We start from the raw sequence: 25,654 nt of genomic DNA, 5'->3' as shown, positions 1-25,654 counted from the left end.
AGTACAGTACAGATTCATCTCTCTTCCTATTTTCCCTGCAAATAACTATAAATCCTAAAATAATGCAAGACACAGCCAAAGTGAAACTCCAAAGAGTGGAAATAAGAAGAAAAACTCATTAGAAATGCCAAGACTGGAGAAACAGTGCAGCAGGATATTTTACTACCTCCCACCCCCCAAAAAATATGACAACACAGGTCTAACCTAGCATAAAAAAGGTAATGTATTCTCTGATCATAATCAAATCAAACCAGAAATCAATAGCAAAAAGATAAAGGGAAATCTCTGATATGTGTAGAAATTATACAACACACTTCTGAATAATCCAGGGTCCAAAAGGGAGTCTCAAAGGAAATAAAAACTATATAGAATTGAATAAAAATGAAAGTACAACATAACACAATATGTGAGGTGCAGCTAAGGCAGGCTGAGAGGGATATGTATAGCACTAAATGCTTACATTACAGAAGATGTCTTGAATCACTAATCTAAGTTTCCCCCTAAAGAGAGTAGAAAAAGAAAAGCATTAAGAAACCCAAAGCTAGAAGAAGAATAAAGGAAATAATAAAGATATTATTCAAATAATATTCAAAAGGTAGTAAAATCATGATGACACTAAACTCATATCTCTCAATAGTAACTCTGAATGTGAACGGGCTTAATGACCCCATCAAAAGGCGCAGGGTTTCAGACTGGATAAAAAAGCAGGACCCATCTATTTGCTGTCTACAAGAGACTCATTTTAGACAGAAGGACACCTACAGCCTGAAAATAAAAGGTTGGAGAACCATTTACCATTCGAATGGTCCTCAAAAGAAAGCAGGGGTAGCCATCCTTATATCAGATAAACTAAAATTTACCCCAAAGACTGTAGTGAGAGATGAAGAGGGACACTATATCATACTTAAAGGATCTATTCAACAAGAGGACTTAACAATCCTCAATATATATGCTCCGAATGTGGGAGCTGCCAAATATATAAATCAATTATTAACCAAAGTGAAGAAATACTTAGATAATAATACACTTATACTTGGTGACTTCAATCTAGCTCTTTCTATACTCGATAGGTCTTCTAAGCAAAACATCTCCAAAGAAACGAGAGCTTTAAATGATACACTGGACCAGATGGATTTCACAGATATCTACAGAACTTTACATCCAAACTCAACTGAATACACATTCTTCTCAAGCGCACATGGAACTTTCTCCAGAATAGACCACATATTGGGTCACAAATCGGGTCTGAACCGATACCAAAAGATTCGGATTGTCCCCTGCATATTCTCGGACCATAATGCCTTGAAATTAGAACTAAATCACAACAAGAAGTTTGGAAGGACCTCAAACACGTGGAGGTTAAGGACCATCCTGCTAAAAGATAAAAGGGTCAACCAGGAAATTAAGGAAGAATTAAAAAGATTCATGGAAACTAATGAGAATGAAGATACAACCGTTCAAAATCTTTGGGATGCAGCAAAAGCAGTCCTAAGGGGGAAATACATCGCAATACAAGCATCCATTCAAAAACTGGAAAGAACTCAAATACAAAAGCTAACCTTACACATAAAGGAGCTAGAGAAAAAACAGCAAATAGATCCAAAAGGTAGTAAAATTTTAAAAACTCTATCTACCAAGATTGACAAAAATAAAAGGGGGGAAGACACAAATAACAAATATCAAGAATGGAATGGAGAATACCACTATAGATCCTGCAGTCATTAAAAGTATCAGGGAATACTATAAACAACTTTATCCACAGTCACAAATTTAGCTATTTAGAATGGACAAATTCCTCAGAAAACACAAACTACAAAAACTCAATTAAAATGAAATAATATAGTCCTAAAACCATTAAAGAAATTGAATTTATAATTTAAAAAAAATCCTCAAGCCCAAATAGTTTCTTTTATTTTTTTAAAGATTTTTAATTATTTTATGTATTCATTTGAGAGAGAGAGAAAGAGAGGGAGAGAGAGAGCATGAGCAGGGGGAGAAGCAGAGGGAGAGGGACAAACAGACTCCACATTGAGCATGGAGCCCAGTGCAGGGCTCCAACTCAGGACCCTGAGATCCTGACCTGAGCCAAAATCAAGAGTGGAAGGCTTAACTGACTGAGTCACACAAGCGCCCCCAGATGGTTTCATTAGAGAATTCTGCCAAATATTTTTAAAAGAATTTGCAACCACTCAGCACTAAAGAGAGGAAAAACTATTATCCATGCAACAGCTTGGGATTAATATAAAGGGAATTATGGGGGATCCCTGGGTGGCTCAGCGGTTTGGCGCCTGCTTTTGGCCCAGGGCGCGATCCTGGAGTCCCGGGATCGAGTCCCACGTCGGGCTCCGGCGTGGAGCCTGCTTCTCCCTCCTCCTGTGTCTCTGCCTCTCTCTCTGTCTATCATGAATAAATAAATCTTAAAAAAAAATAAAATAAATAAAGGGAATTACGCTGAGTGTAAAAGTCACCCCCAAAAGTTAAATGCCATATGACTACATTCAAATAACAACCTTGAAATGACAAAATTATAAAAGATGGAGAGCAGATTAGTGGTTGTCTAAGGCTGGGAACTGGAGGAAGTAGGGTAGAGGGAAATGGGTATGAGTATAAAAGGACAACACCAGGAAACCCTGTGGTGATGGAACTGTCCCATACTTTGCATCAATGTCAATATCCAGATTATATTTTGGTTTTTCAAGATGTTACCGTTGGAAGAAAGCAGATAAAGAATGTACAACATCTCTTTATTATCTCTTACAAGTGCACATGAATTTACAACTATCTCAAAAAAAAGGTTAGTCTGAAAAATTACAGATATTAGTGGAACACACTAAAACTTAAATAAATTCTGTAGATTAAATAAAAGTATTGCATAAGTGATGATTTCATTTTTTTAAGGTTGATTTATTTATTTTAGAGAGAGAGCACAGGGAGAAAGAATCTCAAGCAGATTCCACACTTAGTGTGGGCCTGACCCCAAGGCAGGCTCGCTCTCATAATCATAAGCTCACCACCTGAGCCAAAACCAAGAGTCGGATGTTTAATCATCTGTACCACCCAGGTGTCCCTTATTATTGATTTATTGATTTAAATAATTATATTGTGTGAAGTAAGAGCATGTCTATGTGTTTAGGAATTATGCACTAAAATATTTGCTAATGGGAAAAATAAATAATATGCAAATAGAAGGAAATATACAAGCAAGCATTCTCACCTTGGTATAGGAAAGGATCTCTAAAGCAACTGTCAATAAGTCTTCCATAAAAGAAAGTATTAATAAATTTGACTACATTAAAATAAAGAACTTTGTGGATTTTTAAATAAAATTCTTTATATTTCAGATATAAAACATGACAAAATGAAGAACTACTCATTAAAAGGTACTATGAGGAAATAAATATAAGTCATCATCTGGGACAAGCTACTGGCCTTCATATGACTGATCAGGGAATTATCTAAGAAACATTGCAAATATACTTAAAAAGACCAACAACGTAGTTGGAAAAGTCAGTTTATGAAATGACATTTTACAGAAGCTAACATATGAATAACCCATAAATAAAAGAGAACATGTTCAATATAAGTGTTAATCAGAAAAATTAATATGTTAACCCCGATGTTATAGCAGCAATGTCCACAATAGCCAAACTGTGGAAGGAGCTTCGGTGTCCATTGAAAGATGAGTGGATAAAGAAGATGTGGTCTATGTATACAATGGAATATTACTCAGCTATTAGAAATGACAAATACCCACCATTTGCTTCAACGTGGATGGAACTGGAGGGTATTATGCTGAGTGAAGTAAGTCTGTCGGAGAAGGACAAACATTATATGTTCTCATTCATGTGGGGAATATAAATAACAGTGAAAGGGAATATAAGGGAAGGGAGAAGAAATGTGTGGAAATATCAGAAAGGGAGACAGAACGTAAAGACTGCTAACTCTGGGAAACGAACTAGGGGTGGTAGAAGGGGAGGAGGGCGGGGAGTGGGAGTAATTGGGTGACGGGCACTGGGGGTTATTCTGTATGTTGGTAAATTGAACACCAATAAAAAAATAATAATAATAAAATAAAAATAAATAAAAAAACATATAATAACATATTTTACTAATTAGACTGACAAAAATTAATATTGGAATACCAAGTGCTAGAAAGGAAAAAGTAATAGAAATTCTGCATGTGGGTTTATAAACATATTCAACTAATTTGGAAAATAGGGCACTATACAGTAAAATCCTTATCCCCAGTAACACAGCAATTTCACTCCTATATTTATACCTTACAGAAAATCTTCCATATGTGCAATTGGGGATATATAAGAATATTCATGGAAGTATTGTTTATTAAACCAAGACTTTTGAAATGAATTGACTATGTGTTAATAAAAGGACAGAAAAGTAAATATTGTGAAATGAAATATAGCCACATATAGCAACACAGAAGAATCTTAGAAACATGCCAAATGAAAAAGCAAATATATTATATATTTATCATATAAATTTATATATTTGCATCAAATATACACATGATATATTTAAATTAAATAAATATTACTTAAACATATTTATTTTTAAATTATGGTATATTCAATTCACAATTTTTAATAAAGTGTTACTTTTAACTATATATAAATAACACATATATTGACTAAAGTTTTCAAAATGTTCTAAAATCCTTAGTATGTTTTCCCTGCAATCTCATTTTTGTATTTTCTAAATGATCCATGCTTATGCATAATTCAAGATAAATAGTATAGTTTAAAACCTGAGAATAATTAGTATTTCTTAATTACTTTTATTCTGATTCACATTTATTTCTTTTTATGTAAACAGAATATATTTAGTGAAATTATGTAAGTATTTCTATTTATTTGATTTTCTACTCAGAACAGAATTATAAACAAGTTATCTTAATCCTTATGTATTTAACATGGCAGGGTATTATGAAAAAATATTTTGATTAATATATTTCCCCAGGGATTTTTAATGAATTATTTCAACTGCTGAAGACATTCAACATTATCAAGTTATAGGCATTAAAATTCCCATTTGCACATGGTTATAGACTTTTTATTACCTTCCATATTTTCAAACTCTAAAGAAAATGTAAAACTAATTTCCTTTTTTAGCAACTTTATGTCTGATTAATAGACTTATTTAACATCCTAATGTAAGATTCACAATTACTAGCAAAATGTCAACCAGATCCCTGATTAATGCTGGACTCACAATGATGCTGGGGCACAAAAAATAATAATGACCACTGTAGAGCAATATGCAAATATATAAGATGCAGCTAAACTTACTCTAATTAATGCGAAGTATCTATATGTAAGTGCATCTAACTGCTCTTGAACTGCCCCATAAGCACGCCCAGTGTGGCATAACACAAGATACATATACACTGTCATGTCAGAGTTAAAGGGACCCTTTCTCTCCTTTTCACATTTTATCATTATATTTAATAAACTATGATCTACTTTATATAATCATTGGTGGATGACATTAGAAAGATATGAGTTAAGATCATTTTTTAATTAAGTGAATCAAAATACAGATTAGCCCATAAAGAGGTTGAGAGTTTTGTATCATCTTTATGGCCATATGAGTACTTTAAAATATATAACACAAAATATGCATACAACAGAACATCAGAAATGGCCATAATCATGCTCTAATTTCCATATTTGTTTGTATATAATCTGAATTAAGGAAATCACACTGATAATTTTAGAAAGCAACCACAAAATTATTCAAGTCATTATCTAACAAAATGACAAAAATGCTTAAAAGGAATGAATTTGGAAGTCTGTGACAGACTTCTATTCAGTGTTACCAATATCATATTTAACATAATAGAATAAAATAGTATTAACAATTATTATTTATCTTTGGTAAATAATCTTTTCTACCAATTCTGTAATAGTACTGTGCTAGATATATTACACATATTATTTTATTGCATCATGACAAAAATCCTCAGATGCACTTATTATTCGTCAGTTAACAGAGATAGAAACATAGAAGTTAAGGAATTTGCCCCAGGTTTTATACAAGTGTTAGTGGTAGACCTGAATTTCAGATACAGATTAAGTTTCAAAATAATTCACACTCTAAAACATTTTTGCCAAAGTGAATGCTACAGTATATTAACAGATGCTGTGCAGAAGGAAAAAGGATTACAATTGTTAACTTATGTGAGGATAGCTATGCAAGTACTAAATCAAAGCTAAAATATATCGTTTTTACTCCTTTAACAAAAAAAAAATATATATATATATACATATGTATAAAATTTCTGAATATGTAAAAGAAGTTAAGATAAGTAGGAAAATATGAAAATTCATCCACAGCTTATGAGAAAGTACTTTAATAGTCAAATTGGTAGTATAAGCTAATGTGAAAAGCCATTCTTATGTAACAGGTATTATTGATTAATAAACTTAGAAAACTAAATGATTAAAAATAGGGTGATGAAATGTCAATTGTAATTGAAAACTATTTTAACGGAACATTTAAATTTTACCTAAAGATTTTTCTTACAATAAGCTAAACCAGATGTTGCCAGGGTAAATAATATTAAAAAAAATTAGTATAGGTTTTTAAATTACTCCTTTAATAAAATTTTTAAGTTTCTTTAAGAAAATAATATGACTATTTCCCAAATTAGTCAGAATTTTGTTTTTTTAACCTTTAACATTTGAAGACTTAACTTATAAAATATTATGAAATTTTATTGTACATATTATATTTATATATTATTTTCAACATATCCTCTGTTCCTATTCATCTGGAAAAGAAATGCCTATTTTTTTAATAATATCTTTACAAACTTTGAAACAGGGTTTCATACAGGGGGTATTAGACCAAATTTTTTTACATGCAGAAGCATAGTAACCTAGATAGGATTTTTTTCATTTAGAAAAGCATGTCTGTACTACAATCTAAGAGAATAAGCATTAAATAAGGCAGTAAAAAGATGGAAGGAAAAGGTAGCAGCCCCTTATCTTTTTTAATTTACTCCTCACTTTCTTGAAATACTTTGTTTTGTTTTTAATTTTTCCTGCATGATCACTGAATATATAGGTCAAGACACAAGGTATGTAGGTTTTTAATATATAAAAATTATAAAATATAAAAATTATAATTGCATGCTTCAAATTTAACTCTTCAGAGAATCATGAATTTAGTGGATGTCACATTATTCTTTTTTCCTCTCTGCAATTAAAAATAAATTCTACATATAAATATACTTTTCAAAACTATTAAAGTCTATATGGAATTGTTTGATTCTACTTCTCTTTAATAAATATGTTGGCACATTTAAAGTTTTGCATGTATAATAGCCATTCAAAGTCTCAACAAAGTAGTAATTTTTTCTCTTAACTGGGACTTATGTGTTTGCAAAGTACAATTAATTTCACAATGGCTCTCAATTCCTTTATAGTAACATATATTTCCCAGACATAAGGAAATTATGTTATAATGTATAGTTATCGTTACAAAAACTAACCCATTGACTATTTTAGTAACCCACTAATTATCTTAAAGACAGGAGAAAACTGCTTTCCCAGTATTGACACGAATTGTTTCCTTAATTCAAGAAAAATAGTTTAAACCATAAGAATTAGCTTTAAAATATAATCTCATTTTTAAAAGATTTTATTTTATTTTTTTTTAATTTTTTTTTTATTTATTTATGATAGTCACAGAGAGAGAGAGAGAGAGAGGCAGAGACACAGGCAGAGGGAGAAGCAGGCCCCATGCACCGGGAGCCCGACGTGGGATTCAATCCCGGGTCTCCAGGATCGCGCCCTGGGCCAAAGGCAGGCGCCAAACCGCTGCGCCACCCAGGGATCCCTTAAAAGATTTTATTTTTAAGTATCTTTATGCCCAATGTGGGGCTCAAACTCAACCCCAAGATCAAGAGTCACCTGCTCCCACTGGGCCAGCCAGATGCTCCAAATATAATCTCTTACTAACTTTATAGAAGTGATTTTATAATGTTATAGAAATATATAATGTAATTTATATGGTATATCAGAAAGTCACATATGTAACTAGTTTGAGAAGTAAAGAAATAAAATCGTCCAAAGAAGATCAGTATATAGTAGCAAGTTTCAGAAAGATATATTTAATGTCACACAAAGGGGACTATTAGAGGACAATCTAGAAAGCCGCTAAGGTAGTCTATGAAGACCAGTTTTAGAAGAGTGGGAAGAAAAATTAAAAGGATAAAGAAGCAATGAAATTGGTGGTTTGGGTGGTTTTTAAAGGAAGTCCTTCATAATCTCCACCAGTTCCCCCAAACCCAACCAAAATAAACATTTAACTCAAGTAAATTTGTTCTGCAAGTGAAATTTCTAGGTAAATTCCTTAGCCCTTTCCAATAAGATATCAGCTCCTAGTTCTCCACTCCCCACCTCCATCCCCATTTAGAAACTCAGAACTTGTCAAGAAGTGTGAGAACAGCACTAATGAGAGACTGGGAGACACCAGAAGGATACAATCAAAGATGATGCCATAATTTTAAACTGAATGAATTGGTAGAATGCAGACTCTATTGAAAGTCATTTCAAAAATGAAGAAATTAGCCTATTTGGGAAATAAGATGAGATTTATAAATTAAGCCATGTTAATTTTGAGGTAATGGTAAATAATTCAAAATAGAAATTCCCATAGATAGCTAAATTATTGCTATAAAGGTACAATATGGTAATATGAATATGTGAAAATCATCAGCAAAGAAATTATATTGAAAATAGATTATAAGTTAGGAAAGTCATTTAAAAAAAACCTAACTCTAATTATAACAAAGATTTTATGGGGTATATTAATTTATTCTGAGTTCCAAAAAGAGTTTCAGGATACAATCCAATTTAATTTGAGCCATCTATGGTACTTATAAAATAATCTTTTTAAAGTTTTATTTTGATAGTAAAAGCATAATTTTATTGAAAATCATGAGGAAAAACATTTATAGTAGATATTACTTCGTAGAAATCTGAAACTGGAAAATCCTGAGTCTTCAGATTTCCCTGAACTCTCTGGACCTGCAAAAATAACCTGTTTCTCCCTGTTAAAGGTTAGTATGCCTTCCTTGATCAAAGGCAATTTTATCCTCTGCCTTGCAAGACAACTCATTCTACTCTTACAATATATTCTCTGCTTTCTTCCTGGCTAACTAACTGAAATCCATTTAAGTCACAATAAAACCTAGCCAGGGAAGTATTGCCTCTGTTAAAAGAAAAAAAGAACTAAACCCAAAGGAACTGCAGGAACTAGCCAATATGAACCTATGAGTGTCAGGAAAATACATGTAGGTCTGAATCCTGAGGCTTTTGAAACAGGGAGATAGAACATAAAGTTGGACAAGGGAAAGTTTATTAATATTAAAGCATTTTCCTATGGATTAGTATCCTGGCAAGGATCCCCATGTTAATATGACGTTAGGATAGCTCTTGCAAACTTTGAAAAAAATTATGGCCCAACTAAATGAAGTAGACATGCCAAAACTATCATGTATGACAAAGAATACAAGAAGGATCAAAAGAAAGAAGTGAGCATGTGAGAGTGATTATACCACGCAAGGCTAAAGAGCCCATGAGATAGCCACAGAATGACCAGAAGATACACCAACTACAAAAGTATTAAGGATTATAACTGTAGGAGGGGCAGCTACATCACTGAGAAGTTCAGTTGTGGCTCTCCTCTAGAATAATGGTACATATTATTAGAGAATGAGGCTTCTTAAAAGCAATGGGGATGATAGGAGCCTGATAAAAGAGAGGCCAGGTGGGAGCACTCACAGGTCAAAAGCACAGTAGGCACAATGATGGAAAGGTGCAGAGTAACTGTCAGGAGAGCCTAATCCACAGAGACCTAGGGTGATAGTTAATACAACATAATATTCTCAAAAGCCAGGAAGATGGGAAACCAACAAAGCTAATTCCCAATCTGTAACAAATGACATCAAGGATGAATTATTAGGATGCTAAGGGCAGTCACTCCATAAAACTCACAATATCTTACCTGGTTTCCAAACTTCAGCCAGTTTTTCAGATACTGAACCTACTGACTAAAGAAGTGGCCAGGTCTCCAGGAAGAAGTTACCTGCAACACCATGGCAAGTGTATAATGATTTACTCAGGTAACTATACACCAGAGAAGAAGAAATATGCCAACATGTTGAGACTATTGACACAGGTTCTAGCATGGTATTGATACTCAGGGACTTCAATGTTATGATACCCCTCATCAGTAGAGTTGAGGAATATGGTGACCAGATAATAGAGTATTGGCCTAGGTCTGGGTCACAGGGAGACAGGACTCATGAACACAAATGGTGGTCAGTCATTTCCTAGGTCTCCAAGTAAGTAAGTGAAAATGACATATTTGGTAGTTTGATGAACTTTCACATTAGTTCTTGACCTGTGGGTAAGAGGTACTATAGTGGGAAATGCTAAGTAAAATCCTCTGGTATTGCTTCTTTCTCTGGCCAAGATAACCTAAAATAATATTGCAAACTGGGAGAGGGTATTAGCTAAAAGATGTATATGTAGCAGTTAACATGTGTTGTTTATGAACCAGGAGTGTTACCTGTCCTTAAAGCCATGATTCTGGGCATGCAAGAAGCAATTCATCTTAAAAAGGAATGATTATAATTGAAATTGTGCTTGAAAAGAAAAGCAGAAAAGCACAAGTAAAATGCATAAGGAAGGAGCTTAGAATTCCAAACTTCTATTCGTATTTTAATGCCACATATCCTACAGTATCTATGGCCTTCATCATGATCAGATAACAGAGAAAGAAAAAAATTAGCCTGGTTTCTAGATGGGCTTACACAACATGCTATATTCAGTGACTGTACCAGTGGACAGTCATTGAATATAGTTCTGCCAAGGGAGATTCTGAAAGACAATGGTGAATGGGAAACCTTCCTATGAACAGAAATTTGGACAGTATATCTGGTCATCCAGTCATTAGCTGGAAGGAGAAATGGGCTATGGGGGAATGAATCTATATTTATTTATCAATAGTGGCTATCAGTTTGGTTTATTGGTTAGGGATTTGTAGAAAGAATTAGATTGGAAAATCTGATATAAGATCTAGAGAAATAGTTAGTGGTTGGACCTCTTAAAAATGGGAAAGTATGCGAGAATTTGTGTACAATGGGTATACTCATTAAAAGACATCCACTACGGATGAGATTTTCAATAATCATGTGGAAAATATGCCTTATCCTATGAATGTTGTCCTTTTTCCTTGGACTCTCAGCCGCTTTGGACCAAGAAGCTATCATATCAAGAATGGAAACTATACATAAGCTTAGTAACAGGGACTTCCCCTAAGCGAAGTTGATCCAGCTACCTCTCGATGCTGAATGTTCAGCTTGCCAAGAGCAGAATTCAACATAGAACCTTGTTATGGTGCTTTACCATGAAGAAACAGTCATCTGGTAGTAGACTTATTATATGGGACCTCTTACATTTTGAGTTTTTAAAGATTTATTTATTGAAGAGAGAGCAGGAGAGAGAGAGAAAGAGAATCCTTGAATAGACTCCCTGTTGAGTGGGGGAGACTGATGCAGGGTGCGATCCTAGGATCCCGAGATAATGACCTGAGCTGAAATCAATAGTCAGACACTTAATGGACTCAGCCACCCAGATGCTCCTCCATTTTGACTTTTAAAACCTTAAATTTTAATTTTTTTTTATTTTTTTTATTTGAGTATATTTGGCACACAATATACACAATGTAGTGATTCAAGAAAGTCATTATACTATACTCTCCACAAGTGTAGCTATTATCTGTCACCATACAATATTAATACCATTGATTATATTCCCTATACTTTACCTCTTATTCCTATGGCTTATTCATTATGTAACTGGAAGCCTGTATCTCCCATTCTTCTTCACCCATTTTGCCCCTCCCTCCCCTCTTACATTATACAGTGATTAGTGATTCGTTTTCACTGAAAAAAAAAAATGTTTTCATTATATCATACAGGATTCATTCAAGAAAACCAAAATCTGACTATAAATCTTCCTTTAAGCCTTCCCCAAAGGTACAGCAGTCATTTACAAGGGAAAGTCTTTTACCTCAGACCTTTTAGAGATAGACATTAGCTTTGAATGGATGTCCTTTCCTGGGGACACAAAAACACATCCAACAGTTAAACTAGGGGCTAATGAGAGCCTCCTGATAAATGGTGTTTTGAACCAAGTTTGTTTCACAGTAATACCAGTAGGCTTATGGACTGGTTTCTAATTGTATACCTGGTTTCTAATTGTATACCTGGACTAAACGTATTAGTCAATTAGTAAAATCTATTCATTGGCTCCTGATTTACAAAGTAAATATTACTATGGTAGTAAGGGTGAAGTGGAAGCCCTAGACTTTCTGAACTCTACCAAGAGAGTAAACCACAAGCAAAACAATCCTGTGGGAATGATAGAAATCAGTGCCACAAGAAAATATTTTGATTATATAGAGTATACAAATTCATCACATCCTTTTTATTTTTTGGTGTATTTTTTATTGGAGTTCAATTTGCCAACATATAGCATAACACCCAGTGCCCCCCTCAGTGCCCGTTACCCTGACACCCCAACCCCCTGCCCACCTCCCTTCCACTACCCCTTGTTCGTTTCCCAGAGTTAGGAGTCTCTCATGTTCAGTCACCCTCTCTGATATTTCCCACTCATTTTCTCTCCTTTCCCCTTTATTCCCTTTCACTATTTTTTATATTCCCTGAATGAGACTATATAGTGTTTGTCCTTCTCCGATTGACCTACTTCACTCAGCATCATACCCTCCAGTTCCATCCACGTCAAAGCAAATGGTGGGTATTTGTTGTTTCTAATAGCTGAGGAATATTCCTTTGTATACATAGACCACATCCTCTTTATTCATTCATCTTTAGATGGACACCGAGGCTCCTTCCACAGTTTGGCTATTGTGGACATTGCTGCTATAAACATCGGGGTGCAGGTGTCCCGGCGTTTCACTGCATCTGTATCTTTGGGGTAAATCCCCAGCAGTGCAATTGCTGGGTCGTAGGGCAGGTCTATTTTTAAATCTTTGAGGAACCTCCACACAGTTTTCAGAGTGGCTGCTCCAGTTCACATTCCCACCAGCAAGAGTGTTTCCCCTTTCTCCACATCCTCTCCAACATTTGCTGTTTCCTGTCTTGTTAATTTTCCCCATTCTCACTGGTGTGAGGTGGTATCTCATTGTGGTTTTGATTTGTATTTCTCTGATGGCAAGTGATGTGGAGCATTTTCTCATGTGCTTGTTGGCCATGTCTATGTCTTCTTTGGTGAAATTTCTGTTCATGTCTTTTGCCCATTTTATGATTGGATAGTTTGTTTCTCTGCTGTTGAGTTTCATAAGTTCTTTATAGATCTTGGATACTAGCCCTTTATCTGATAGGTCATTTGCAAATATCTTCTCCCATTCCGTAGGTTGTCTTTTAGTTTTGTTGACTGTTTCTTTTGCTGTGCAGAAGCTTTTGATCTTGATGAAGTCCCAATAGTTCATTTTTGCTTTTGTTTCCCTTGCTTTCCTATATGTATCTTGCAAGAAGTTGCTGTGGCCAAATTCAAAAAGGGTCTTGCCTGTGTTCTTCTCTAGGATTTTGATGGATTTTGGTCTCACATTTAGATCTTTCATCCATTTTAAGTTTATCTTTGTGTCCAGTGTAAGAGAATGGTCTAGTTTCATTCTTCTGCACATGGCTGTCCAGTTTTCCCAACACCATTTATTGGAGAGACTGTCCTTTTTCCAGTGGATAGTCTTTCCTGCTTTGTCGAATATTAGTTGACCATAGAGTTGAGGACCCATTTCTGGGCTCTCTATTCTGTTCCATTGATCTATGTATCTGTTTTTGTGCCAGTACCACACTGTCTTGATGTTCACAGCTTTGTAGTACAACCTGAAATCTGGCATTGTGATGCCCCCGGCTCTGGTTTTCTTTTTCAATACTCCCCTGGCTATTCAGCATCTTCTCTGATTCCAAACAAATCTTAAGGTGATTTGTTCCAACTCTCTGAAGAAAGTCCATGGTATTTTGATAGGGATGGCATTGAACGTGTAAATTGCCCTGGGTAGCATTGACATTTTCATAATAGTTATTCTTCTAATCCATGAGCATGGAATATTTTTCCATCTCTTTGTGTCTTCCTCAGTTTCTTTCAGAAGTGTTCTGTAGTTTTTAGGGTATAGATCCTTTACCTCTTTGGTTAGGTTTATTCCTAGGTATCTTAGGTGATTTGGGATGCAATTGTAAATGGGATTGACTTCTTTATTTCTCTTTCTTCAGTTTCATTGTTAGTGTATTGAAATGCCACTGATTTCTGGGCATTGATTTTGTATCCTGCCACACTGTCAAATTGCCGTATGAGTTCTAGCAATCTTGGGGTGAAGTCTTTTGGGTTTTCTACATATAGCATCATGTCATCTGCAGAGGGAGAGTTTGACTTCTTTGCCAATTTGAATGCCTTTTACTTCTTTTTATTGTCTGATTGCTGAGGCTAGGGTTTCTAGTACTATGTTGAATAGCAGTGGTGAGAGTGGACATCCCTGTCATGTTCATGATATCAAAATTCTCAACAAGATACTAGTCAATAGGATACAACAGTACATTAAGAAGATTGTTCACCATGACCAAGTGGGATTTATCCCCAGGATGCAAGGCTGGTTCAACACTCGTAAAGTAATCAACTTGATAAATCATATCAACAAGAGAAAAAACAAGAACCGTATGATCCTCTCAATAGATGCAGAGAAAGCATTTGAAAAAATACAGCATCCATTCCTGATCAAAACTCTTCAGAGTGTAGGGATACAGGGAACATTCCTCAGTATCTTAAAAGCCATCTATGAAAAGCCCACAGCAAATATCATTCTCAATGGGGAAGCACTGGGAGCCTTTCCCCTAAGATCAAGAAATAATCCTGGAAGTGGAGAACAGAATTCTCAAAATAACAAATTCAGTGGATTGATGGTAATAAATCAGATAAACCAATTCCTAAGCAGTTGAGAAGGTAAAGTTTAGAAGATATATCAGTATGAGGGGCACCTGTGTGGTTCAGTTGGTTAAGTGTCTGCCTTCAGCTCAGCTCATGATCACAGGGTCCTGGGATCCAGCCCTGCATTGGGCAGGGAGTCCACATCTCCCTCAGTCCCTGTCCTTCTCCCTGTGTGCGCTCTCTCTCTCTTGCTCTCTCCTCTCAAATAAATAAATAAAATCTTTAAAAAAGAAGACATATCAGAATGCAAAATATACAAAGAGATGGAAAATATGGCAAAAAAAAAGTTAAGGTTTATGAAATATTGACTTAAGTCTAAATTTATCTATTAGGAATTTCACAAAAAGCAAAAAGAAACTATGGATTCAATATGTTAAAAAAGAGAAAGAAAGAAAGAAAGAAAGAAAGAAAGAAAGAAAGAAAGAAAGAAAGAAAGAAAGAAAGAAAGAAGAAAGAGAGAGAGAGAGAAAGAAAGAAAGAAAGAAAGAAAGAAAGAAAGAAAGAAAGAAAGAAAAGAAAGAAAGAAATAGAAAAAAATCTGAGAGCTAAAGAAGAACACCAGTCTTAAAACTATAAGGTTCTCTGTGTTATGAGAGACAGGAAAAACAGACACAAATAAATAAAAGCTTCATCAAGCTATGTTCAGCTGAAATTTGACAACATTTAAATAATTAAAATCCTAAAAGATATACAGTAAAGAATGATTAGAATATTAAATTAAAAGTTTCGCTAAAGCACCAAGATACAATATTTTCTATAGTCCAATGGAAGTATTAGGCCATCTGCAAAAATTTTAAAAGATTTAACTAAAAACAGTTGACTCTTTTCAACCTTTTACACACTTTAAAAATAGAGGAGGGTTAAGAGGATGGAGAGTGAGAAGGATTTCTTTAGAGAAATCCCTCATGTGTGTCCTACCCCTCCTCCAAGAGGGGCAAAGGGCAAGAATATCATAGTTGCAAACCCAGTGCAAGGGCCACTAGCAGGGCCTGTTGGGAGCTGAATGTTTGTTCTTTGCAGCTAGAAAGCACAACAGATCCGTGTCAAACGTGCAGTCCACAACAGCAAGGTAAAGAGCTTACTAAGGGGAAATAATGCAAGCCCCTCATAACAATGGATAACACAGGAATGAAACCCAGGGACCATAATGTGACACTAGTAGAAATATCGTCCTAAAATTGGTTTTTAAAAATATGTAAGGGTAGCCTGGCAGGGAAAAGAGACCCAAGTAGAAAGAAACTATAAAGTGTACCACTAGGGGTATAGATATGGAAGCTGGCCTAAAGGGAAGCACTGGGCCAGGAAAGGAAGTTCCTTAGAGGAGTGGAAGAACTCATGATAGAGCCCAGGAGAGCAACAGATTTCCATATCTTCCAGATACAGAGAACCCTAAACCATCATAGGGTGGCCTGAGTCAAATGATAACTTTTCTATTCCTCTACAGTCCCTCCCTCTTCCAATTTCAACCATGCCAATTAACAAATTGGAAGAAAGGGAAAAGAAATAGAAAAGACCACATACCACTACTACCACTGCCTCTCCTGCTCTGAAAGTATCTAGACCAAAGAAGGTCCCAGCTGGAAATTGAGAGACTTAAGTCATATAATATGTGGAGCTCTGATATTACACAAAGCTATATAACTTTAATTACTGATGTGAGGCTATATTTTGCAATCTAAAGTCAACATAAAATTAAGAATGTCAATGAAGACTGCACTAAATTTTCACCCAGAGAGAAGGGAGGAATCACCTCCACTAAGTAGTTTAAAGAACTGCAGGTTACATAAATAAAGTTGATTTTATGATTGTATTCCAAAGGCTTACTTCTTTGAAATACACTAAAACGCATCTGCAACCTGAATGCAACTAGTGAAGACTGAAGGAAGTGACTGTTATTTCAAATGTGAAAACAGTAATGCAAAACTTCAAGGAACACAAAGAATCAAGAAAACATGACATCACCAAAAGAGCACTAGACTCTTCCAGTAAACAAATCCAAAGATACTGAGATCTGCAATTTGCCCAATAAAGAATACAAAATAGCTATTCTGAGGAAATTCAATGAGCTCGAGAAACAGAGAAAATTCAACAAAAGTTAGAATGAACACATAAACAGAAATGAAATTTAACACAGTAAGAAACAGAAAAGTACCAAACAGAAATTCTGGAGTGAAGAATTCAATGAATGAAATGAAAAATTCAATAGAGAACATCAACATCAGAATACACCAAACAGAAGAAAGAATAGATGAGTTAAAAGATAGGAATATTTAAATAACCCAGTAAGAGAAGAACAAAGAGAAAAGAATGAACAAGAGTGAAGAAAGTACACATGACCTATGGAATGCCATTAAGAGAACCAATATTAGAATTATTGGAATTCCAGAAAAAGAGTGGGAGAAGGGGCCAGAGAGTTTATTTAAAGAAATAACAGCTAAGAACTTTCCAACCCTGGGGAGAAACATGCCCATTCAAGTTCATGAAGCTAATAGATTACCTCATTAATTCAATTCAAAATAGTCTTCTCTAAGATACATTATAATGAAACTGTCAAAAATCAAAGACAAAGAATCCTAAAAGTAGCAAAAGGAAATAATATTACAACTACAAAGGCACCTCTTTAGGCTATAAGCGGATTTCTTAGCAGAAATCTTATAGAACAATTGAAAGTGGAATCATACAGTAAAAGTTCTGCAAAACACAAACTGCCAGCCAAAAACATTCTATCCAGCTACCTTTCAGAAATGAGAATACTTTAGCAAACAAATAAAAGCTGAGGGAGTTCATCACCACTAAATGTGGCTAATAAATCCTAAAAGGAGTTCTTCAAGCAGAAATAAAAAGACACTAATTAGGAACATAAAAACTTGTCAAAATACATAACACACTGCTAAAGACAAATATAAGTCAGATTTAGAAAACTCTAATTCTGTAATATGATGATATGGTAACCAGTTAACTGTATTATAAAAGTGAAAGGAAAAGAGCATTAAAAATAACTATAGCTACTATAATTTCTTAACAAATACACAATATAAAAAGATGTAAACTGTGTCATTAAAATATAAAGGGGTGGGAGGTAAAAGGCTAAAGGTTTTTTCTGTTATCAAAGTTAAGTCACTATCAACATAAAATAGACTATTATACCTGTTGCATTTTTATGTAAGTCTCATGGTAACCACAAAGCAAAAACTTACAGTAGATTCACAAGAGATAAAGATAAAGGAATCAGAGAATGCCATCATAGAAAATCACCAATTCACAAAGGTAGCCAGCAAGAAAGGAAAAAGGAACAATAAAACTACAAAATAGCCAAAAAGCAATTAGTTGGGAGACATTAGTAAGTCCTTATATATCAATAATTACTCCAAATGTAAATGGACTGAATTCTTCAATCAAAAGATATATCGTGAGTCAATGGATAAAGAAACAAGACCCAGAGGCTCACCTCAGCTTTAAGGATACCCATAGGTTCAGAGTAAAGGGATGGAAAAAGATATTATACGTAAGTGGAACCCAAAAGAAAGCAAGGATATAATGATATCAGACAAAATAGAATTTTTTTAAAGATTTTATTTATCTATTCATAGACACAGAGAGAGAGAGAGGCAGAGACACAGGCAGGGAGACACAGGGAGAAGCAGGCTCCATGCAGGGAGCCCGACGTGGGAATCAATCCTGGGTCTCCAGGACCACACCTCAGGCTTCAGGCGGGACCAAACCGCTGCCACCGGGGCTGCCCGACAAAATAGAATTTAAGCCAAAAATAGTATCAAGAGACAGAGATGGCCATTATACAGTGCTAAAAAGATCAGTTCATCAAGAAGATAGAACAACTGCAAATATGTATACATACAGCATCAAAGCATTAAAACATATTAAGCAAAAATCAACAGATTTGAAGGGATAAGTAGACCACAATAAGAGGCTTCAATATTTCACTATCTTCAATGGATAGATCATCCAGACAGATAATCAACAAGAAAACATCAGACTTGAATCACATTTTTTTATTAAAGATTTTATTTATTTATTTGAGAGAGAGAGAGAGAGAGAGAGAAAGCCAGAGAGAGTGCATGAGTGGAGGGGAGGGGCAATGGCAGAAGCAGACTCCCCATTAACAGGGAGTCAGATGTGGGGCTTGATCCCAGGACTCTGGGATCATGACCTGAGCCAAAAACAGACTAAATGCGCTCCTGAACAACCCAATGGGTTGAAGAAGAAATCAAAAGTGAAACAGAAGCACCTGGGTGACTCAGTCAGTTAAGCATCTGACTTCAGCTCAGATCATGATCCCAGGGTCCTGGAATCAAGCCCCAGGTCAGGCTCTATCTCAGTGGGGAGTCTGCTTCACCCTCTCTATATGACCCAATTCATGTGTGTGTGCTCTCTCCCCAGAAAAAAAATCTTTTAAAAAAGTGAAATAAAAAAAAATTCTTCAAAAAAATGAAAATGGAAACAACACACAAAAATCTATGGGATGCTATAAAAGCAGTTTATAGTGGCAAATACATTTATTAAGAAAAAAGAATGATCTCAAATTATCAAGCTAACTTTATATCTCAAAGAACTAGAAGAAAGAGGAAAAATTAAGCCCAAAATTAGCAGAAGGAAGAAAATAGTAGGATCAAAGAAAAAAAATAAATGAAATACAGACCATAAAAACAACGAAAAAGATGAAAATTAACAGTGGGTTTTTTTGAAAAGATAAAATTGACAAACCCTTAGCTCAACTAAGGCAAAAACTCAAAAAAATTAGAAATGAAAGAAAATAAGAAATGAAAATATTAAACTGAGCATAGAAATACACAGGATCATAAGAGACTGCAATGCATAATTACACGCCAAAAAACTGGATAACCTAGAAGAAATGGATAAATCCCAATAAATATACAACCTACCAAGACCGAATCATATGGAAATGGAAAATCTGAACAGACAAATAACAAATGGGGATTTTGAATCAGTAATCAAAAACCTCCTAACAGAAAAGGTCAGGACCAGATGGTTTCAATGATGAATTCTATCAAACATTTAAAGAAAAATTAATGCCAATCCTTCTAAAAATCTTCCAAAAAACTGAAGAGGATGGTATACTTCTAAACTCATCTTATGAGGCCAGACATTACCCTTCTACCAAAACTAGGACAGAATACTTCAAAAACTAGACACCAATATCCTTGATGAAGAAAGATGCAAATATCTCAAATAAAATACTAGCAAACTGAATTCAACAATACACTTAAAGAATCATATACCATGATCAAGTGGGATTTATCCCCAGGATACAAAGACAGTTCGACAATATGATCAACAAATGTGATACCATATTAATAGAATGAAAGATAAAAAAAATCATACGATCATCTTAAAAGATGCAAGAAAAGCATCTAAGCTCCACATCCTTTCATAAAAAAAAAGAAAAAAAAAAACATTATTTAACTGAGTAGAAAAGGGATATACCTCAACACAGTAAAGGCCATGTGGAAGAAACCAACATCTAACATCATACTAAACTGTGAAAGCTTGAAAGCTTTTCTTCTGAGATAAGGAAGAAGGCAAAGGTGCCCATTTGCACCACTCTTATTCAACAGTCCTAGCTAGAACAATCAAGCAAGATAAAGATACAAAAAGCATCTAAATAGATTCTTTCCTTCACTGATCAAAGAAGACTGGGCAAGAGTAGGAAGAGTAGGAAGAGACTAGCCTCTAGAAAGGCCTTCCCATCCTGAACTTTTCTTACTCCCCTCAAAATACCAACCCTGCTGTATATATATGGAAAGTGTGTACCACTATCTAAATATTTAAGTCATTTCTCAAAGGAGAGGGGACAGGAGACTCTCTGTCTTTTGGCAACATTGCTTCTCTTGCTTTTGCTTTTGCCTTTTCCTTCTTGCCCTTGGTTTCATCCTATTCAACTTTCTGTTTTTATGTCGTACTTGCTCCTTTTTTCATATTGAAAAGATGACATTGTCCCATGGGCAAAAAATAAATGGGAAATGAAAAGCATTCAAATAAAAAAGGAAAATAAAATTACCTTCTTTGCAGATGATATGATATCATATATAAAAATACTAAATACTCAACCAAGAAACTGCTGAAAATAATCAACAAGTTCAGTAAAGTTTCAGAAAATAAATCAAAATATAAAAATTGGTATGTTTGGGGGCACCTGAGTGTCTCAGTAGTCAAACGTCTACCCTTTGGCTCAGGTTGTGATCCCAGGGTCCTGTGATGGAGTCCCACAGGGAGCCTGCTTCTCCCTCTTCCCATGTCTCTGCCTGTGTCTCATGAATAAATAAAATCTTTTAAAAAAATTGGTGTGTTTCTACAAACATTAAAATCACTGAAAAAGAAATAAAGAATGTAATCCCATTCACAATAGCATCAAATACTAAAATATTTAGGAATAAGCTTAACCAAAGAAGTGACAGATCTGTAAAAAGAAAGCTGTAAGACACTGATGAAAGAAACTGAAGAAGACACAAACAGATATTCTGTGCCTATGTATTGAATATAATTAATATTATCAAAATGTCCGTTCTGCTCAAAGCCATCTATAGATTCAATGTAACCTCTATCAAAATTCCAAAAGCAGTTTTCACAGAAATAGAAAATCCTAAAGTTTGTATGAAACTGAAAAACATCCCAAAGAGCCAAAGCAATTCCAAGAAAATAGAACAAATCTGGAGGAAGTACCACACTTATTTCAAACTATACTACAAAGCAACAGTAATTAAAATAATATAGTAATGATATAAAAACAGACATAGACCAAAAGAATGGAGTAGAGAATGCAGAAAGAAACTCCCATACACACAATAGCATTTGACAAGGGAGCCAAGAATATTCAATGGGGAAAGGACAATAAATAGTTTTAAGAAAACTAGATAACCAGGGCAGCCCCAATGGCGCAGTGGTTTAGGGCCTCTTGCAGCCTGGGGTGTGATCCTGGAGACCTGGGATCCAGTCCCATGTCAGGCTTCCTGTAGGGGGCCTGCTTCTCCCTCTGCCTGTGTCTCTGCCTGTGTCTCTGCCTCTTTCTGTGTGTGTCTCTACGAATAAATAAACTCTTTAAAAAAAACAAACTAGATAACCATATACAGAAAAGTGAAATTGTACACCCATTTTATACCATTCACAAAAGCCAACTCAACACCAATTAAACATCAGACCTGAAACCATAAAACTCCTAGAGAAAATATAAGAAAAACTTCTTGACATTGGTCTTGTTACTGATTTTTTTGATATGACAGCAAAAGCACAAGAAACAAAAGCAAAAATCAAGTGATACTACAACCAATCCAAAAAAAGCCTCTGCACAACACCAGTAACAATCAACAAAATGAAAAGGCAATCTATGGAATGGAAGGAAATATTTGCAAGCCACATATCTGATAAGGGATAAGTATCTAACTATATAATTACTCACACAGCTTAGTAACCAAAAAAATCCAATTAAAATATGGGAAAAGGAATGAAATACATATTTTTCCAAAGAACACATACAAATAAATAGTCAACAGGTACATGAAGAGATTCTCAACATCACTAATCATCAGGAAAATGGAGATCAAAACCAATGTGCAATCTCATCTCACACCTGTTACAATGGCTCTCATCAAGAAGACTATGAGACAACCACTATGGAAAATAGTATGAGAATTCCTCAAAAAAAATAAAAATAGCACTACTATATGCTCTAGAAATTCCATTTCTGAATATATATCAAAAGTAAATGAAAAGATGATCTCCAAAAGATATCTGCATTCCCTGTTAATCACAGCATTATTCATAATAGCCAAGATATAGAAACAACTTAAGAATCTGTCAATGGATGAAAAAAAAAAAAAAAAGGAATCTGTCAATGGATGAATGAATAAGATGTGATGTGTACACACACACACACACACTAGATTAGCTATATATATACATATACATACATACACAATGGATTAAAATTCAGCTATGAGAAGGACATTCTGCCATTTGTGACAACACAGATAGGCCTTGAGAATATTATGCTGAATGAAACAAGTCAGAGAAAAACAAATACTGTATGATATCATTTATATATGTGAATCTAAAAAAGCAAAAACTCATAGACATGAAGAGTAGAATGGTGGCTACCAGAAGCTAGAGGGTGGGGACATTGGGGAGATATTGGTCAAAGGGTACAAACTTGTAGGGAAAACAATTAAAAGAGAAATATTAGTAAAAATGATTATTTGGTGAAAGGGGGAGGAATTCACTTTGTTCTGGACTTCAGCACTTTCGTAGGCCCCAATTTTTCTATCATGTTGTAAGTATTATGATAAATATTTTAATGCACTGAAAAAGAATATACTATGCATAAATATCTAATTTGTCCTATATTTTAGTAGCTTTTGCCACACAAAAAGCCAACCTTCCATTACTAATGTGGAGCCTTATACGCCATAAGCACTTAGTGAATTAATCAACAAATCATTCCTCAGTATGACTTACTAAAGAGAACACCTATGCCACTGGACAATGAAAATGTTCCTGATAACAATCACAGCATCAAACTGAAAATCCTTAATTCTGATTTTTTTTCTTTATTTGAGGTGCTTTATATGCTCTCTCAACTAATAACCTCAGTTCCCAATGAGAACACGAACTACTTATTGACAGCAAGAGTGTCATCCACCACCATTGCTTGCATTGGGTGAAGACTCAAAAGCAGGTAGAGAAGAGGGAAAGCTTTATGGTGGCAAAAAGAGAAGATTTCTCCTGATGGGAGGTTGCTGGCATAGAGAAGCTAAAGGCAGGTTGATGAGAAAAGATCTACCCCAAATATCGTAAAATACTAATCTGAAACAGTAAAATACTAATCTGAATATTACAAAGTGATTACCAGAGTCTAAGCATAATCTAAAATTGTTTAGTCTGTAGTTTACTCAATATTATATATAATACTGGATTCCAGTGCATACCTTTGAGGAAAAAAACTTTATTTATAGGATTAGCTAAATAAAAGGTTTATTACACTATTTTAATTCATAAAAACTATTGTTCTTATATAAAATTACTACTGCTAACAATATTATAATTCTAAGTATTTTTGTTTATAAATAAATGTCAGATACTTTAGAACTCAAAGTTAACAACTATGTACTCTGTAAGAAAATTTATTACCTCAGCTAGACTTTCATGCAATTTTCATGAAATTAAACCCCTTACAAGTTTATGTGTTTTTCTTTATTTCTCTTTTCTTTCTTTTTTCTTTTCTTTTTTTCTTTCTTCCTTTCTTTCTTATATGGTTTTTAAAATCTCTCACCAGGCATTTTAATACCATTTTTCTTTAATCATTACAGAAGTTTTTAATTATCAGCCTGATTGCAAAGCAAAGGTACTCAGATATAAGGCAAGTCTTAAATGGGACATAATTCTTTACATTCTAGTTTTAAGGAAAACTTCTTAGTTTTCTTAAGTTTAAAGTTATACTATGAGAAAAGAAAAAAGGGATGATGTGGGAGTTACTTCTTTTGGATAGAGTAAGCAGAAAACTGAGTAGATGAGCACAGATGCCTGGGATTAGGTTGCAGTAGGTGACAGACTGATTCACTGAGTTGTCTCTACCACCAATAAGCATATATCCCTCATATTAGCAACATTTGAGGACCTCCAATTTTACCTATAAACCAAGGATCTTGGAATATATAACCTCTAAATTCCTCTTCCAGTAAAATACCATATGAATTCATGGATCTGAAGATCTGAGATGGAAACAAGAACAAAAAAAGTCATACCTTTGTATTATCTTTTACCTTTGTTTTACTTTGGATTTTTTCCCTGGCTTCATGAAGACCTTTCTGAGTAGGACCTTCTGGTGCATTTTCTTTTTCAGAGTTAGGACCAACTACAAGATAACAGAATTTATTCTTAGTGTCTATACTGTTTATCTACAATTAATATAATTTTAACCAAAAATATGAAAGCCAAAATCATAATGATACACATATTTTTTAAAGTATCAAACCAAAAATATTAAAATACCACCAAAATGTTTTAAGTGGGGTATCAAATTAATTTCCCCAAAATACAGGATGTCATTACTGCAAGGTCAGTAAAATGGCATGATGAGCCAGTTAGAGAGCATAGGAGCCAATCTCCAATTACATTATATCCAAATTTCTGTCATGAGATTTATGGACACAAGTAAAGTTGAAGAGGGTCAAAGGAGAGAATGGTAAGCAATGACAAAATTTCCCAAAGTGGATAATAAATAACAGATTTTTAAGAGAATATTGTATTAAATAAAATATTATTCTCAATGTTGAGAAAAATAGAAAACATTAGAAAATATTCCAATGAAATTGTGATATTACTCTCCAAACTCTCATGGACATAAAGAACAGTCCTAATAAAACCACCCGAGGGAAAAATAAAAGTGACAGGAGAAGACTCTTTCTTTTACACTTTTCCATATACATATGCCTATTTAGGTATACATAATTTCTCCCTATATTTTCTAAACAGGAAACGATTGTAAATAACTAATAAACTTATAAAAATTAACTCTTAAAAGAAATAACTAAATGTTCTAAATTATAACACTAGATTTATAATAGGCAAAAGACAAACACAAAAATATC

General features: G+C 34.4%; 1 protein-coding gene and 1 long non-coding RNA gene across 11 annotated transcripts in view; one reads left to right on the top strand and one right to left on the bottom strand.

The window, feature by feature from the left end:
- Positions 1-25,654, bottom strand: part of SPAG16 (sperm associated antigen 16) — a 916,366-nt gene that overhangs the window by 825,325 nt on the left and 65,387 nt on the right. For 8 of the 10 annotated variants that reach the window (XM_049106785.1, XM_049106782.1, XM_035710943.2 and 5 more), the window contains exon 9: positions 24,809-24,918. In XM_049106785.1, coding sequence (XP_048962742.1) covers positions 24,809-24,918 — 110 coding nt within the window. The remainder of the gene's footprint in view (positions 1-24,808; positions 24,919-25,654) is intronic. The other 2 variants (XM_049106784.1, XM_035710944.2) reach the window with 1 other exon arrangement.
- Positions 2,766-25,654, top strand: part of LOC118353506 (uncharacterized) — a 38,776-nt gene continuing 15,887 nt past the window's right edge. Inside the window, exons 1-5 of the long non-coding RNA XR_004812605.2 lie at positions 2,766-2,794; positions 3,342-3,380; positions 4,834-4,853; positions 9,001-9,085; positions 10,051-10,150. This is a non-coding gene — a long non-coding RNA (uncharacterized LOC118353506). The remainder of the gene's footprint in view (positions 2,795-3,341; positions 3,381-4,833; positions 4,854-9,000; positions 9,086-10,050; positions 10,151-25,654) is intronic.

The sequence above is a fragment of the Canis lupus genome, chromosome 37 (assembly GCF_003254725.2).
Source record: "Canis lupus dingo isolate Sandy chromosome 37, ASM325472v2, whole genome shotgun sequence".
NCBI lineage: Eukaryota > Metazoa > Chordata > Mammalia > Carnivora > Canidae > Canis > Canis lupus.
Note: the sequence above shows the minus strand (reverse complement) of the source record. Positions and strands in the feature narration are given on the sequence as shown.